Below are 16,993 nucleotides of genomic sequence, written 5' to 3'. Positions count from 1 at the left end.
GCACTGGCTCATCCTATGTTCAAATGCTAACCCCATTTCTTCCGCCATTCTCCCTTTCAGGAGTAGAGTCATTCATCGAGGTCATGAGTAGTGCAAATTCAATCAGCTCAGTAAGTGCATGCTGATAAAGCTACAAAATGATGTGGAGACAACTCATCAACTATCGTATTTTTCCAAATCTTTATCACTAATTCCAGCCTTCCTTCCGGCTGGTACCACTTAAGACTACTTCAAACTCAAAATAGCTAACACTGAGTTTAGCACTTTCTCCTGAAACATTCTGTGCGATTTCCCCATCTCTGTCACTGTCCCAGCCACTTGTGCTCAAAACCTCAGTCAGCCTAACTGGGATCCAACCACCTTCAGACTCCTGCCCTGGCCTTTAACCAGCCTCCCCCTCCTGTCATCCTCCATTCCAATCCACCCTCAGCTGACCGCTATGTTAATATGATCATCACTCCTATCACTGCTCAAAAACTATCTGCACCCCTGCCTAGCAGTGAAAGCCTAAATCCTGGGGCAGTTAGATGGCACAGTGGATAGAATGCTAGGCCTGGAGTTAGGAAAACATGAGTTCCAACCTGGCCTATCACTGGCTGTGTAGCCCAGGGCAAGTCACTTAACTTTTTTCTTCAGTCTTTTCGACTGTAATGAAGATGATAATAACAGCACCTCTCTCCCTTTGTGGTTTGTTGTGAGAATCAAATAAGATAATGATGGTAAAGTTCTTGGCGCAGGGCCTGGCACACAGTAAGCATCCTATAAATGTGAGCTGTTATTAGCTATTAAATCTGTTGCCTGAATGGTGATAAAGATTCTGCCTCCTAGAGCTGCCTAAATGATGTCCCAGATACAGAACAGTCCAGTACATAATGAATTGTATTTTATGTTAAAAATACAGTAGGCAGCATAGCAAAGCCTGAGTTCAAGTCCTGCTTCTGACATAGCAAGGCACTGGCCTCTGTTTGCCCTTGGCAAGCTGCAGAGAAGGTGCCAACCTGCTGTTGTCAGGGGGAGTCTCTTCTGGCTCTTCCAAGTCCTCCTCCCATCATTGCTTCAACTGTACAAGCAGGAGGTCTGACTTGTGGACGGTCAGCTGTCCAACTACATCCACAGAGTGACTCACTCCTCATAGGGCAGCAGGCCACATTTGAGAGGTTTTCCTCACAAGTCTCCCAGGGCTCTGGGAGGATCCCCGTCAGCCTGACCCAGCTCTCTACTTGCTTTGTTTAGTACCTTTCCCAGTTGTAAAGATCAATGTTGATCTGGATGGCCTGGTAAATGAGGCCTGCTTGGAGGAGGACCATTTCAGCCTCCTGGATATTGCCACTGAACATCAGCATGTGGGCCATCTTGGACTCTTTGGATGGAAGGTCTTTGATGGAATTGATGTACTGCACCTTGTCGATCTGGAAAAAGACAAGAAGACACATTTGAAGGGGGAAAGAAAAGACATATGGTTCAAATCAAGCCAAAAAACTTGAAGGAGCATAGTTAGCTTACTTCCCCAATGGATGCATAGGCTATTTCTGCAGTTGTCATATCTCTATTGGCCACTGACATGGCAGCCAGGCAAGCCCACATTGTCTGCTCCTAAATCAAAATAGAATGAGAATCCCAAAAGACATTTAGTTTTTAATGGCTGAGTTGTATTAAAATAAACAATTTAAGTACCAGAACTAAAATAATAGCTATAATTCTGTTTGGGTTTTAAAAGTAAACTCTAAAACAAAGTGTGCCAAAGGGTAAACTTCAAAATAAATTTAGTTCACAGAGAGTCTTTTTGGATAAGTGTAGAAACATCATATATAGGTTTTAATTTTAATTAAAAGCAATTTCTGGGAAAAAAAGTTTTGTTTTTTTTCCTGAATTATGGAAGAAATTAGTTTATTGAATTAAAAATGATCCTATTCCTGCTGCTGCTGCTCCTCCTTCTCCTCCCCCTGCAGCTGGGTAGGAGCCTCGGATGTTAGAGAGTCCAACTTGTCTTTACAGACAAAGAGGCTGAGTGAGTTTGTGAGGGAGGATCTTGTCCCCAGCATTAGCTCACTGCCCAAAGGAAAGACTCCAAGAAGCCCCCTGGGGGAAGGAGAACACGATTACACACATCCCGTCTTCCACTCCTCCACTGTCAGCTCCACTCAAATCCTAAGAGCTGTGCTAGTCACCCATGGTACAATATCAACACGGTTCATTTGAACTTAATTCCATTGAACGCACCTTAACAAAGCGACACAGTCTTACAGCATCTTCCCATTTTGAACTGCTAACATACTCGTGAAGAATAGCGGGATATGGCGAAATGTTGATGTGAACCAGAGAGCCATCTGCTCTCCTTATGGTTACCTGATTCCCAACAAAACTCACAATGTGAGGATTTTTACTGAATTCACTGTTAAAAGAGTAAATATGTTACTTCCAAATAAAAAATGGGCACTGTATTCCAAGAATAAATTTTTCGACAGACTATTACAAATTTGGAGTAATTGTACATCTTGCCTTATCCACACAGAGTTAACAGCCTCAGAGCCCTCAATTTCAAAGGTGAAAAGAAATGTTTAAAAAAAAAAATGAACTGTGCCTTATGTATATAGCAGTACATATTTGGGGTTTAGCCTGAGAAGTATTTGGAATTAGGGACTCTAAACAGTTCGAGCTTCCACTACTTCAACACTAAATCATTCAACTTCGAGAAAAATGTAGTTACTAAAATGTGAACTAATACAAATAAGAAAATTGCAAATTTTTTATGTTATTCTTATAGTAATAAGAAATACCCAAGAGTGGCCTTGATGATTCTGGACTAATATTCCACAAAACTCTTCAGACACAAATCTTTTAGAAGGTCAAGTTCAATAGGAGTTTCAGTAACTTACAAAACTTTTTTTTGCTTTTTTTCAGTCATTTTTATCATGTCCAACTCTTTGTGGCCCCATTTGAGGTTTTCTTGGCAATAATACGAGAATGATTTGCCATTTCTTTCTCCAGTTCATTTTACAGATGAGGAAACTGAGGCAAGCAGGATTAAGTGACTTACCCAGGATCACACATCTAGTAAATGCCTGAGGCCAAATTTGAATTCAGGAAGATAAGTCTTCCCAAATCTAAGCCTGGCACTCTATTCACTGAGTCCAAAAAATACTCTGAAACAAATTAAACATTTTGTTGAGTTCTACTAATAAATGGAACATGGATGTGAAAACCAGATTCAGAATCTGTTTTTTGAAAGATGAGTTGTGGGGTGAAAAAGTATTTTTATTAGCATTTCTCATGACCAAAAGGCCACACTTAAAAGATTTGGGGAATCTAGAAAGTTATGTTCCTCATCTCAGGGAAAAAAAGGAAAATTTATTTGTATATGTTCACATGTATTTATCTATCTATACATGGGGATATCTATATCTAGACACGTTTACATATACCCATGACATTTTTATAAATTAAATGTTAATTTTTCATTGCCATGTCTGCATGTAAATAAATATATAGAAAAGCATAACACCCAACACGTTCCAATTTAAATTCACAAAACAACATCCTTTACCCAAGGAAGATAAAGCTCGATGGAGCTGAACAATTTCACTAAATCTGATAGTTGAAATATTTTCCCTAGTTAAAATTCTAAGTAAAGACACAAGTTTAGCACTTTTTCATATGTTTTTTAGCTACAATAAATATTGCTTTGTGCAAAAGTGATATTACCTTGCATCCCTTTCAAACAATGTTTTAGGCAAAATATCTCGATCAACATAAACTGTATTGGGATAATACCAAACTGTAAAACGAGTATCTTGAAGTCCACACAGTATATTGGATGTGTCACACCATGCCAAAGTATGGACCATGGTACCTGCACATGAAAAGACAATTACAAGTGTGCTACTACATATGATTTTCACTGACACTATGTTGATAATTGTTACGTTAGTTATTATTAATGACATTCCTATTAGAGATGTTTGTGAAATGAATTATTAAAAGCAACTTTATGAAAAGTTTCAAAGTCACTTAAAATTATCCAACACCTTCCTTGAATATTAAGGTTTGTGGGTGAGGTAGAGGTGTTGAGATAAGCCTTGGGTTGGTCTCAATGGCACAGGAACGCCCCAATGCATTCCATGGAGATTAAGCAACTTGCCCAGGAACACCAAGGCAACGTATGGCAGATGCAGGATTCAGACTCAGATCTTCCAGGCTTTAAAGATGGCTCTGTGTGTGTGTATGTGCGTGTGTGTGTGCATGTGTGTGTACATGCATGAGGGTCCATACAGATGAAGTCAGAGATGTCCTGATCCCCGAGTATTTTTTTGAAAGTTACAGGTCAAATTTATTGTATACTTAAAAGAAAAGCAAGCTATACACAAATCCAATCCCCATCCTCCCCATCCCATCCTATTCTGTGTTCCTCATATCTCCCAGCTGTATGATAAATGAAACATAAACTTTCTGAATAATTCCTCCTAAAGAATTAGAATGATAGTTAATAAACCTGTTTTATCTTGAGTCATAACATTTTCAATTGGCCAGGCCAAACGCTGGGAGACATAAGCAGAAAACAAGCTTTGTAAATTGAGCCAAATGTCTCTTAGTTAAAATTACGAGTCACTTAAATTCACATATTCATTTGAATAAGCCAAATATTAACATATACTTTTCAACATTCAAAAAGCATTTATTATGTGTAAGGCAATGTTTCAGTTGCTAGGATATCAAGACAAAAATACAAAAGAGTCTTGCCCTTAAGAAGTTTATGTTCCATATGATAAAAGCAGTTGTTGAGAGGATGGTAATTAGTTTAAGTAGGTTCTTTTTACCAAGTTTAATAATCTGTTCTTCCTTCCCGAATCGTTTAACTGAAGTGATATAAAGATCTCTATTTTTGTCAATAAAAGCAATTTTTCTTTCATTGGTAAGTCCTTTTTGATCCAAAGCAATTTCCAAGATTTCATTCTAAGATTAAAAAATGGGGAAAAAAAAGTATGATTAGAGTTTTTCTCCCTGAGTATAAATGTGAATTTAAGAATATTCCATATGTACACTGCAAATAGTGTCAGATTTATGTTAATATGCTGGTTAATTTGAACAAGCTTTTTCCCCTCTTTTAAATTCTGGGAAGAGGCAGGTGGGTGAATACAATGAGAAATGCAAGTGATGTGAAATAAGAGATCAATAAAAATTTTATTTGAAAAATATTTTTTAATTTTACACAGAAGATTTTATTGACTTTCTAATTATAAACACCTTTCAAGGATCCCAGAGCTCACTGATATAGAAACTTTCTTCACTGGAAGGGCTTATATCTTAATTCCACTAGGACTTGGTAGAAAGTCTTCTTAGACTAATATTTCTATGACCAAAAAATTCATAGGGAGGGCCATGTGATAGGCCATGGGGCAGGCCATGGGGAGGGCCATGGGGCCAAACTGATGCTCCGCCTCTCTGAAGTTAGTTAGGCTGGTCTTCAGATGTCAAGAAGTCTACCTTCAGACCTATACTCGAAGCCTTCCCAGCTAAGTAGAGTTTGTCAAACCAAGGGTCACCTCCACACCACAATCAGGTACCAAAGCAGGACTTTAGTGGGAAAATCACAATCATAACCCACTTAAACATATGAACAACTAGATGTTACTTCATTATTCATAATCATAAGATTTCTATCAAATAAGTTTTAGTACTGCTAACATTTTAATTCTGGTCTATTCACCAAATGTGTTAACATAGTCAGGAACTGGAGATACATTATGAAAAACAAAATGGTCCCTGCCCTCAGGGATCTTACAATCTGAAGGACCTTGGCTGTGAGAGGGGGTGCCTTCACATTCTAATTTAGGCAACTGAGAAGTCCTGAAACGTTAGACATCTGTTGCAGCTGGAGGGCCAGGGAAGGCATTTCATGAAGAAAAAGCTTATACTTGAGTCAAAAGGGAGGGAGAGCTGCCAGGTCACTCGATGGCTAAGCCAAGGCCAAAGCTACACTGTTAATGAGGAGAGTCCCAGGCAGCAAAGTTACAGAAAAGAAGGTTCAAGGGGCACAGAGGAGCCCAAGCAAGATAATGAAATGTGCCAGGCCATGTGGGGAGCCAGCAGTGGCTGGTATGTGGTGAGTCTTTGTTGGCATCCAGAAAGGCCCTACAGCTCTGGTTCTGGGGCTTGCACAAACAAATTCCAGGTTGGGAAAAGACATCTCCATTCATCCAAGTGTGACATGATCACATATATGCAAAGCTACTGGAGCCTGCAGTCCTTACACTCTGCCCTTGACCCCCAAATTCTTCCTGGAAACTGTCTGCTTCCTTGACTACAAATCCCTCCAGCTTTTAGACCAAAAAAGGAAGTGTTCTAGGGCTGGAGGGGTAGAAGTCTATGTCCCCATGGGCCCTTGAGAGCAGCAACCAGTGAAAAACCTTGTGAATCACCAAGGGTGGGGAAGTTTCAGGTGAAAAAATCACCTTTTTTGGGATCATCAGCTGAATAGCTTTGCCCTTTAGACTGAAAGATGGCCACTGAGAAAGAAGATTCTGAGTTGACAAGCAAGGCCACTCTTCAATTTCAAGGGGTTCTGAAGGGGTCTGATGGCAGTCAGGAGTCTGTTTGTATGCAGTTGTAGAGATGTCTAGTGCAGTCCCCAATTCCATCTGACTTGACTTTCAACTCCAGGCAGTAATCAAGCAGAAAGTGGAAAGAATCAAAAGTAAAATCCATAGGTTGAATAAAGTGGCCTGTTTTGCAGGGTTCAATTGAGTCTGGACTTGTTCATCCCAGTGGGAGTATGTATAGTCTGGCCTTGATGCTAGGGAATGGCTAAACAAACTGCAGCATATGAAGGTCAGGGAGTATTATCGTGTTATAAGAGATAAGGAAAAAGATGGTTTCTAAGAGACATGGAAAGATGAATGAATGAATTCAGGCAGTGGGAAGTGAGCAGACCGAAAGAACAGCTCATACTATGAGATTAATATGATTGAAGAACTCTGATCAACTAAATGTTCAACTCTATTTTAGAGAATAGATAAAGAAGAATGCTGCCCACCTTGTGACAGATGGATTAATATGCAGAATAAGAAAGGCCTATTTGGACATGACTGATGTGGGAAGGTTTTACTTGGCTGGGCTCATGATTCAGTGGTTCATTTCTCTTTGTCACTCTGACTTTCTTTTTCCCCAGTGGGTGGAGAGTAGTGGGAGGGAGGAACGGAACTGGTAATTGAAAATAATTTTATAAAAAAAAAATTCTTGCATGATCATTATAAGCTCATTCCAAGCTAGATACTGACTTGATTTCCAGAGTGCTAGATTGTTTGCCACTAAGACTGCTTCTGTTTGGACTTTAGGACATATCTCCAGCTTGGGGAAATATTAGGTTTTCAAAAGGTTGCTTGACGTTCAAAATAAAATTTTTAAATTGCCACGGCAAATGACAATTTATAATTGGCTGATTATGATACCCATCAAGCACCTGCCTGGATAACTGTGAAATGGCGAGTTTCACAGAGGCAAAATGATCCAGTGGACAAAAGTGCTGGGTCAAGAGCTACAGGAAAGGGTTCAAGTCCCTGCTCTGTCCTTGAGTGACCTTCAGAGAGTGGGTCTCATTTCCTGGTTGGTGAGAAGAGGATGCTGGATTTGATAGGCCAACGCCCCTCCCACCTCTAGATACAGGAACATAACATTCCATCCTGGTTGGATTGGGAGCGGAGTAGTGGGTCCTGTTTGGAGAATTAGACATGGGTTCCAAATCTGGGCCCCTCCTCAGCCTGAGTGTATACTTTCTTTGGTTGACTCACTCAAGTGGCTATGAGACTGGAAATGATGCTCTAACTACTGCCAGGGACAGCGCCTTTGTCTTTTGTGGCTAAAACTTGATCCTGTAGACAAGTATTCTCCATTTGGAGGTGGTCCAGCTTGGTCTGCAGGGAACAGCCTGGCGAGCATGAGACTGGTGCTTCCACCTGCCCTGCCTAGGGAGGGATGGAGGTGGGGGAGGGGTCAGGTCCTCCACCTTGGATGGTTCAGGGGGGATGGCACAGAGAAGGTGAGATTACTAATAGCAAGGAAGGGAAGAGAGTTCAAGAGGTGTAGGAGTCAGCAGAGAGGAGACAGGCCAATAGGAGTTTCTGACTGCCAGCTCTTCTCTGTGGGATGCAAATACCCAGCTGCAGAAGCTAGGGAGAAGAGTGTTGTGTCTCAGGTAATATTAAAGCATACTGAGATGTTCAGGACATAAATTAATCTCGCCTTTGGGAGATCTGCAGTTTCATTAGTGTTGCTTCTTCTCACAGCCCCTACAAACTTTCTCACATTAACATTAAATTAAACAATTATTTAAATTATGGGACTGGGATTAGGCTTGTGATTTCCTGTAGGATATGGAGAACTCCTGGTTGAGAAGGGGACCTTGAATAATTCAGGCCAGCATCTTCTCTGGAAGAGAAGTGACTTGCCTCGCATCACACAGTATAGATGTGCCAGAGCCGAGACTCAAACCTAGGTCCTTCTTGCTTAAAGGCTGGCTTTCTGGTCACTACGTGACACTACCACTTAGAATTATATGTGAGCAAAAACTGTTTAAAACTAACTTATATGCCAGTAAGTAGAGGCATAAGAGCATTAATGGAATTAATTGAAAAATGAACTATAGGACTTCTAGGTTGAAGAAGTTATTTTCATTTTTCCAATTAGTTGGTGAAAACTCCTTCAAAGAGATTAGACACTGAAGTTTACAATGTAAATATAGATTATTAGTGTTTACAGATGAAGATGCAATTCATCTTTTAATTCAATCCTAATGGCCCAAAAGAATTACTAGTACTAAACCTGAATAATCTGCTCCTCTGTTACCAGATCAGCTCCGATGAAAGGGCAAACAGAGACATAACCATCACTATAAAAAAGCTGTAAACCAGGGGAAATACTATTTTGATGAACACGTGGACCCCAGAGCAGTGAGGATCTGGCCTCTAGTCTCTGCTCCGCTACGCCCTACTGGGCAAGTCACTTCAACAAGTCTCACTACCTGGGAAATGAGAGGGATAGAGAGAGGTGACCTCCAGGTCTGTCCTAGCTCTGAATTCAGGCTCCTGTGCATGGACGAGGTCAAGGAAGTGAAGTGGCATCCTTAGGAGATAGCCAATCTTTTATCAGAGAAATCCCTCAAGAGAACAAATGATTTTCCTCATCATCCCTAGTTCTCCACTGGAAACTCCTGAACCACTTTTGCTAAGCCAGAAAGTCATAGATGGAAGCACATCAACAGGACATGTGTCTTCTGTCTGAGGGCCAATCTACCCAGCAGCTTATCCCCACAAAATTCATGAGTTCTATTTTAGTTCTATTTTAAAACTATCAAATGTGCAAAGATATACACTAACACTCAGCCTTGTGTGATTCTGTTCCACTTTGCAGCAAATAAGAGAAAAATGGAGAAAAGGGGGCAGTAAGCACTATGTCTCACACAATTCTTATACCATCTATAAACATCAAATTAGCGGCTAGTACTCAACATGGTAGTCATAAGTGTGCTACATCATATTACCAACAATGAAATCTAGTCAAAAATTTGCAGGACAGAAAAAGAGAAGGGAAAAGGGAAGGAGAACAGACTCAAGAAAGGCACTCAGTATCATAGTGGAGTATTCTACTGAGGATTGTATAGACAGAGATGAGAATTTCACTATGTTCTGAACCGAGGGGAAAGCACCCACACTTAGGAAATCAGATCCATCAGAGGGTACAACTGTTCAGTAATAAAACTAGAGGTAATCTCAGAGGTCATTTAGTCCAATGTTCCCATTTTGTATATGAGGAAACTGAGTCCCTAGAAGGCTGCCCAACAGAAGCATGTCAAAAGCTAAAGACTGACCAACATTAAAAGTTTGTAACAGCTAAAGAACTTAATAAATTCATCTATATCGGTGTTTTTGTTCTTTGGTTGAGGAAGATCTTCATTTTCTAGTTTAAATGCACTTTTACACAGTATGGGAATGAGGCTAAGGAACGTTAAGATGCAGTGACGTTCAAATGGCTTTACTTGCTGATGGCTGCCAACCACTTTAACCAAAGCAGGAATACCTCACTCACATGAAATAAATTATAAGTCCAGACTACAGAAGTGTGAACAGGATCCCAATTCTTTAATTTTTTTAATTTGCTTTCCCTATTGTAGACATTGGTCAGTGACTTTTTGAACTGTGATATTTTTTTAAGCAAAACATTTCATGTAAAGGGAACACTGACTATAAATGTACAGTTCAGCTATATTCATTTTCATTTGCAAAATTGTTAGTATTTTAAAAGTTCACATAAATAAACAATGCATAATATCAAGAGGAATTTTCTAACACTTATTACCTTATGTGAAAGAATTTGTCCGTCACCTAGTGGTTTTCCTGATGATGCCTCAAACAAGAAGATGACTAAAAAAAATCAGAACACCAATTAATGTATCATGTAGCATGTCTTATACTTGTAAATTTCAATAACTTGTCATGTTTTTTGCCTTTGCCTATGCTTTTCACAATGTCCTTATTGGTTTTTTTCTTTTTCCTTATTTAATATTTTTTTTCCAATTACATGTAAAAATAATTTTAACATTTTTTTTTAAATTTTGAGTTTCAAATTCTCTCACTCCTTTCCCTTCCTTCTTCACTGAGAAGGCAAGCAATTTGACATTGGTTATACATGTGTAGTTATACAAAACACATTTCCATGTAAGTCATTCTGTGAAAGAAAACACGGACAAAAAAACCCAAGAAATATAAAGAAAGTAAAGAAAAAATGTCTTTGATCTGCATCCAGACTACCATTTCTTTCTCTGGAGATAGAGATTCATCATAAGTCCTATAAAACTGTCTTGGATCACTGTATTGCTGAGAATAGTTAAATTATTCAAAGTAGATCATCACACAATATTGCTGTTACTGCATACAATGTTCTCCTGGTTCTGCTCATTTCACTTTGTATCAGTTCACTTAAGTCTTTCCATGTTTTCCTGAAAGCATCCTCTCCATCTTTTCTTAAATAACAACAGTCAGTATTCCATCACAATTACATACAATTACTTGTTGAGCCATTCCCCAATTGATGGACATCCCCTTAATTTCAATTCTTTGCCACCATTAAAAGACCTGCTATAAATATTTTTGTACATATAGATCCTTTTTCTCTTTTCTTTTTTTAAAATTTCTTTGGGATACAAACCTAGTGGTAGTATTCCTTGGTCAAAGGTTTTCTAGCCCTTTGGGCATAGTTTCAAGTTGCTCTTCAAAATGGTTGAATCAGTATATACCTCCACCAACAGTACATTAGTGTTTTCATTTTCCCACATTCCCTCCAACATTTGTCATTTTTCCACTTGTTATATTCTTAATGAAAATTGCCTTAACTCTTTCTAGATACAAAAGATTTTGAGTACACTCCTCAAATTTACTCATGGTAAATCTTCACATAAAATCTGTACATAGAAGTGATGGGTTGAATACAATTTCCTAAAACATATATCCCCTGAATTTAAACTATTTTTTTAAAAAACTAGTTTCACAAGGAAGACAACAGATAATCCAAAACTAGCTTGTGAATTGTGCTGTGTTTAGGAGAAATTATTTAAAAACACAAAACAACAAACCCACATCCTAATTGTGAGAATGGGTTTAATTATCTAACAAAATCCAGAAAAAAATAGACCAGTCCCTCCTCCTTTATATTTTTATCTCATATTAAATACATTAATTATTTTTCTTCAGGTTATAGCTAGAAGATAACTGTAACCTATTACTTCTCCACAGTCATTTTCCACAAAAACAATTTAGCCACAAAAGAATGATTGACATTAAACAAAAAATTTTCTTAATGCTGAGTTTTGCATATTAAAGGGAGAGATATGCTCCAGACACTAACATAGTTAGGAGTCTCCTCCTTTTCTGGGGAGGAGGGACATTTGACTTCACCAGGTAAGAGATGAGAAAAATCCATCTGTCATTTATAACCTAAGAGAGCTGCCTAAGGCCCTTGCAAGTTAAGTCACTAGTCCACATTCATATAGCTAAGACCTGAGGTAGAATCTGAATCCAGATCTCCCTGACTCCAAAGCTAGCACCCTAACCACTAAGCCATAATGACTTGTGGATTAGCAACATCAGTAAAATGGGATGAATAAGTAGAACCAGAGAGTGGGTTGGCCTGGTAGAGAAGCAGTGGTGCATGCAATGATTTATTCTCCATGAATGAGGCTCAAATCCTGGTCCTACCACTTCTGAGCTATTCGACCTTAATCACCACTTAACCTTATTGGGCTTGAGACTATCCACCTAAAAGCAGGGGGACAAGGAGAAGATGGTCCAGTGAGATCAGAGGTGAAACAAGGATGTCCATTATCACCACTACTATTTAGCATTGTGCTAGAAATGACTATATAGACTATATAGCAATAAGACATAAAAAAGAAATTGAAGCACAGGCAATGAGGAAAGAAATCTGTTCCTTAACAATTAGCAACTTCAGAAGAGTTACAGAACACAAAATAAAACCACATAAATCATTATTATTTATGTATATTACCAGTATAATCCAGGAGAAAGAGAAATTCCATTTAAAATAACTATAGACAGTATAAAATACTTGAGAGTCTATCTGTTAAGATATGCACAGGACTATATGAACACAATTATAAAACACTCCACATAAGTAAAGATGATCTAAATAACTGGAGAAATTATTAATTGTTTATGGTTAGGCCAAGTCAATATAATAAAATATACTACTCAAATTAATTTACTCATGCAGTGCCAAATTACCAAAGAATTACTTCATAGAGCTAAAAAATAACAAAATTCATATGGGAGAACAAAAGGCCAATCATATCAGAGAACAGATGAAAAATGAGAAAGAAAGGAGATGAGCAGTACCAGATCTCAAACTATATCACAAAGCCATAACTGTCAAAGCAATTAGATACTAGGTAAGAAATGGAGAAAATAGATCAGACTAGATACTTGACATACAGAAGCAAACGAGCACAGTAACCAAGTGATTCACAAACTCAAAGAGCCTAGCTATCGGCACAAGATCTCACTATTTTGACAAAAACTGTTAGAAAAACTGGAAAGTTGTTTGGAAGAAACTAGGCTTAGACAAAACATCTTACAATGAATACCAAAACACGCTTAGCAAGATGCAAGATTTATATATAAAGGGCATATTAGTGGCACATGGAAGAAACCATCTGTCAGATCTATGGATAGTAGAAGAATTCATGACCAAACAAGAGAAAAAGAGATTCAGAGGAGGTATAATGTACAATTTTGATAGTAAATTAAAAAGTTTTTACACAAACAAAACCAACACAGCTAAAATTAGAAGAAAAGCAGGTCTGGGGGAAAAATCTTTGCAGCATATTTCTCTGGTACAGGTATCATTTCTAAGATATATAGGGAACTAAGTCAAATTTACAAGAATAAAAGTCATTCCCCAATTTATAAATGGTCAAACGATAGGAAAAGCAGTTTTTCTGAGGAAGAAATCAAAGCTATCAATAGCCATGTGAAAAAAATCTAAATTTTTCTAAATCACTAATAATTAGAGAAATGCAAATTAAAACAACTGAGGTACTTCCTCACACCCATCAGATTGGTTAAGATGACAAAAAAAGGAAGATGCCAAGTGCTGGAGAGAAAATAGGAAAACAGGCATACTGAGGCATCAGCAGAACTGCGAACTGGTCCAACCGTTATGGAGAACAATCTGTGACCACGTCCCAAAAGCTGTTAAATTGTGCATACCCTTTGATCCCCCCAAAGAAATCAAAGAAAGAAGAAAAGGACTCCTATATACACAAATATTTATAGCAGAGCTTTTTTTGAGATGGTAAAGAACTGGAAACCAAGACAATGCCCATCAACTGGCAAACTGCTAAACAAGTTTTGGTATATGAATGCGATAGAATTGCGATGTAAGAAATGATGAAAGGGATGGTCTCAGACAAACTTGAAAAGGCTTGTATGAACTGACATTAAGTGAAGTAAACATAACAAGGAGAACAGTTTACACAGTAACAGCAATACTGTAATACTGCAATGGTTGTAATATTATGATAACATTGTAACACTGTATTCATCAATTGCATCATTATAACCAACACAATGCCAACCACAACTCCAAAGGACTCCTGACAAAACACGCTGTTCACCTGCAGGCAGAACTGACAGATGCCAAACTGAGATTAAAATATGTTTCTTTCCTTCTTTCTTCCTTCCTTTTTTCCTTTCCTTCTTTTTTTGCAGGGGGGTAGGGGGAGAACATAGCTAATGAAGTGATTTGTTTAAATGATCAGTAAATTATTTGTAAATCACTCTGTAAGCCTTTAAGCTATATACATATATATATATTTAAAGAAGCCATCTGAAATATTTATCTTTCACCATAAGCACAGATCTGTTTTCCCTAGACCTCAGTACAAGGAATGAAGCTAGAAGAGTGTTCTAAGAGCACTGGCTAAAACACGCAGAAGTGATGAGAGTTGTGTTACCTAGAAGTTAACAGAAGTGGGGAAGAAATCTCCTCCTTGCTCCCTGGACAGATAGAACTATCCTGGGATAGCACAATTACGTAGACTCAAAACCAGCTTAGTTCTGATTATCAGGGAAACAGGGTCAATGAAAGGATAAAAATGCATTGTAGGGAGTTAAGAGGTAGCCACTGTCAGGGATCGTAAAAGATTGTGGAGAATGGGAAAAGTACCGTAGACTTTGAGAGACTTAAGGACTTTGACTGACAGAATGACCAACTCTGATTCAGGGGCAGTCACATGACAAAACAGGCTACCCGCTACCTGTCAGAGTAGTAACTGCGGCAGGGAATTAGTTTTGCTTGACTATGTATGTTTGTGACAAGGGTTGGTTTTGGTTTTTCCCTTTGCTAATGGGGCTTCAGGGAAGTGGGAAGGAGAAACCACAGAATTTTGTTAATTAAAAAAATAAAATAACCTTAAAGGGTACTGCAGAATTCGAGATGGATGGATAGTCTGATTCTTAAAGAAGGGAAGCTAATGGAATTTGTAAACTAAAGGACAGTGAGCATGATGAGATACCTGGCAAAATCTGACAATGTATTATTAAAGGGGTGTCTATTTCAAAGGGAACCCCTCAAAAAGGAAGCCGTGATCACAAAGGGCCAGGTTACACCAGATAACGTCATTTTTTGAGTTAGAAGAGATGGAGAACAGAGGTGTGCCATAAAGAGAGGCAATCGAAAGTTTAGCAAAGCTGTTGACCAAGTCTCTTACATTATTCTTGTGGAAAAGATGATGAGGCATCAGCTCAATTAGAAGGATCTAAAACTAGCTGAATGCTTCAACCCGAAGTGCAGCCACATTAATGGTTCAATGCTGAGTTGGAAGGTTTCCACCGGAATGCCCAGAGAACAGTGCTTGGCCCTTATTATTTCAATTTTAACCAATGACTTAGACAAGGGCATAAGTGGCATGTTTCTCAAACTTGGGCAGAACAGCTCATGCGCTGTATGAGAGAGTCAGGATCCAAAAGATCTTGACAGGCCAGAACGTTGGACTGAATGTAATAAGATTTCACAGCAATACAAATAAAAGCTTACATTTGAGTTTCAGGTTTTTTTCTTTTAAAATCAACTTCCTAAGTGCAAAATGAGAGATGCTACTAGATGGCTGGTCTGGGGGTGTTGTCTACATGATCATTCTGATCCAATGGCATGAGGAGGCAGCCCACAAGGGGCATGTCTCAGGCTTCACTGTCAGAGATGGAGTGCTGAGGATGAGAGGTCGTATTCACAATATATTCTGCTCTGGGGAGACAACATCTGGAGAACTGTATAAAGTTCTGGCACCATGTTTTAGTAACCCACATTGATGCACTCAAGAGAATTCAGAGCAATGTCAGTGACTGGTCTGAGGCTCGGAATGGAGAAGACTCAGAAAGGGCACAGAAGCTGTCTCCAGGTATGTGAAGGGCAGTCATATGGAAGAGGGATCTGATCTGTCCTGCCTGGCCCAAGAAGGCAGAGCCATAAGCACAGGGGAGAAGTGGGCCTAGCCCAAAGGGAACAGGCTGCCTAGAGTACTGTCTCCAAACAGGATAGACGATGACTTGTCAGGTATGTTAAAGAGGGGTTTCCGCCTCAGGTACATGACAGATGACATTACTTCTGGGATCCTTTCTGGGGGAGTCAGTGACTCTCTGGGCTCCTTGGGCACGGCTTTCATTTGTTCTTATATATTCCAATTCCCACAGCCTCTGAAGCGCATCAGGAAGGCACATCAGCAGCAGACCACTTCCAGACTCCTGACTTCCAGCGTCACTCTGAGAGGTGCTTCTTATACTACGTCCTCATACCGCTGAGTGAGCTGCAGGGGGCTAGTGAGGAGCTGGCCATCAGGGGGCCCTTTCTAACTCTTTGTGGAATCAGTGCTCTACAGTACAGTTTTAGATTCTAGCTGAAGAACCCCTTTGTAATAATGCCAGCACATCTTCTCTGCTGTACTAGTAGCCATGTGTTACTAAATAAATAAGCCACAAGTCAGTTCACAATATATCAATTCTCTGGTATAGTGAGACCCTTTACAAAATAGTTTTGCTAATTAGACAAGATAAAGATACTCAAGGAATTAGAATAGCCAAAGAAGAAACTAAGTTATCACTCTTTGCAGATGATATGATGATTTACCTAGAGAATCCCAGAGATTCAAGTAAAAAATTACTTGAATTAATAAACAACTTTGGCAAAGTTGCAGGGTACAAAATAAACCCACACAAATCCTCTGCATTCCTATATATTAGCAACAAAGTTCAACAGCAAGAGATAGAAAGAGAAATCCCATTTAAAGTTAGGGTAGACAGTATAAAATACTTAGGAGTCTACCTGCCAAAACAAACCCAGGGACTATATGAACACAATTACAAGACACTTTTTGCACAAATAAACTCAGATTTAAGTAAGTGGAAAAACATTAGTTGCTCATGGGTAGGCCGTG

The 16,993-nt window shown here is 38.9% G+C and overlaps 1 protein-coding gene across 4 annotated transcripts in view; it reads right to left on the bottom strand.

Annotated features, from left to right (window-relative positions):
- Positions 1-16,993, bottom strand: part of IFT80 (intraflagellar transport 80) — a 118,771-nt gene that overhangs the window by 21,896 nt on the left and 79,882 nt on the right. For all 4 annotated transcript variants that reach the window (XM_072618603.1, XM_072618606.1, XM_072618605.1 and 1 more), the window contains 6 exons: positions 10,348-10,412; positions 4,815-4,950; positions 3,703-3,850; positions 2,221-2,392; positions 1,504-1,593; positions 1,237-1,409 (listed from right to left, as the gene is read on the bottom strand). In XM_072618603.1, coding sequence (XP_072474704.1) covers positions 1,237-1,409; positions 1,504-1,593; positions 2,221-2,392; positions 3,703-3,850; positions 4,815-4,950; positions 10,348-10,412 — 784 coding nt within the window. The remainder of the gene's footprint in view (positions 1-1,236; positions 1,410-1,503; positions 1,594-2,220; positions 2,393-3,702; positions 3,851-4,814; positions 4,951-10,347; positions 10,413-16,993) is intronic.

Source organism: Notamacropus eugenii, chromosome 6 (assembly GCF_028372415.1).
Source record: "Notamacropus eugenii isolate mMacEug1 chromosome 6, mMacEug1.pri_v2, whole genome shotgun sequence".
Classification (NCBI taxonomy): Eukaryota; Metazoa; Chordata; class Mammalia; order Diprotodontia; family Macropodidae; genus Notamacropus; species Notamacropus eugenii.
The sequence above is the reverse complement of the archived record's forward strand: the minus strand, read 5'-3'. Positions and strand labels throughout refer to the sequence as shown.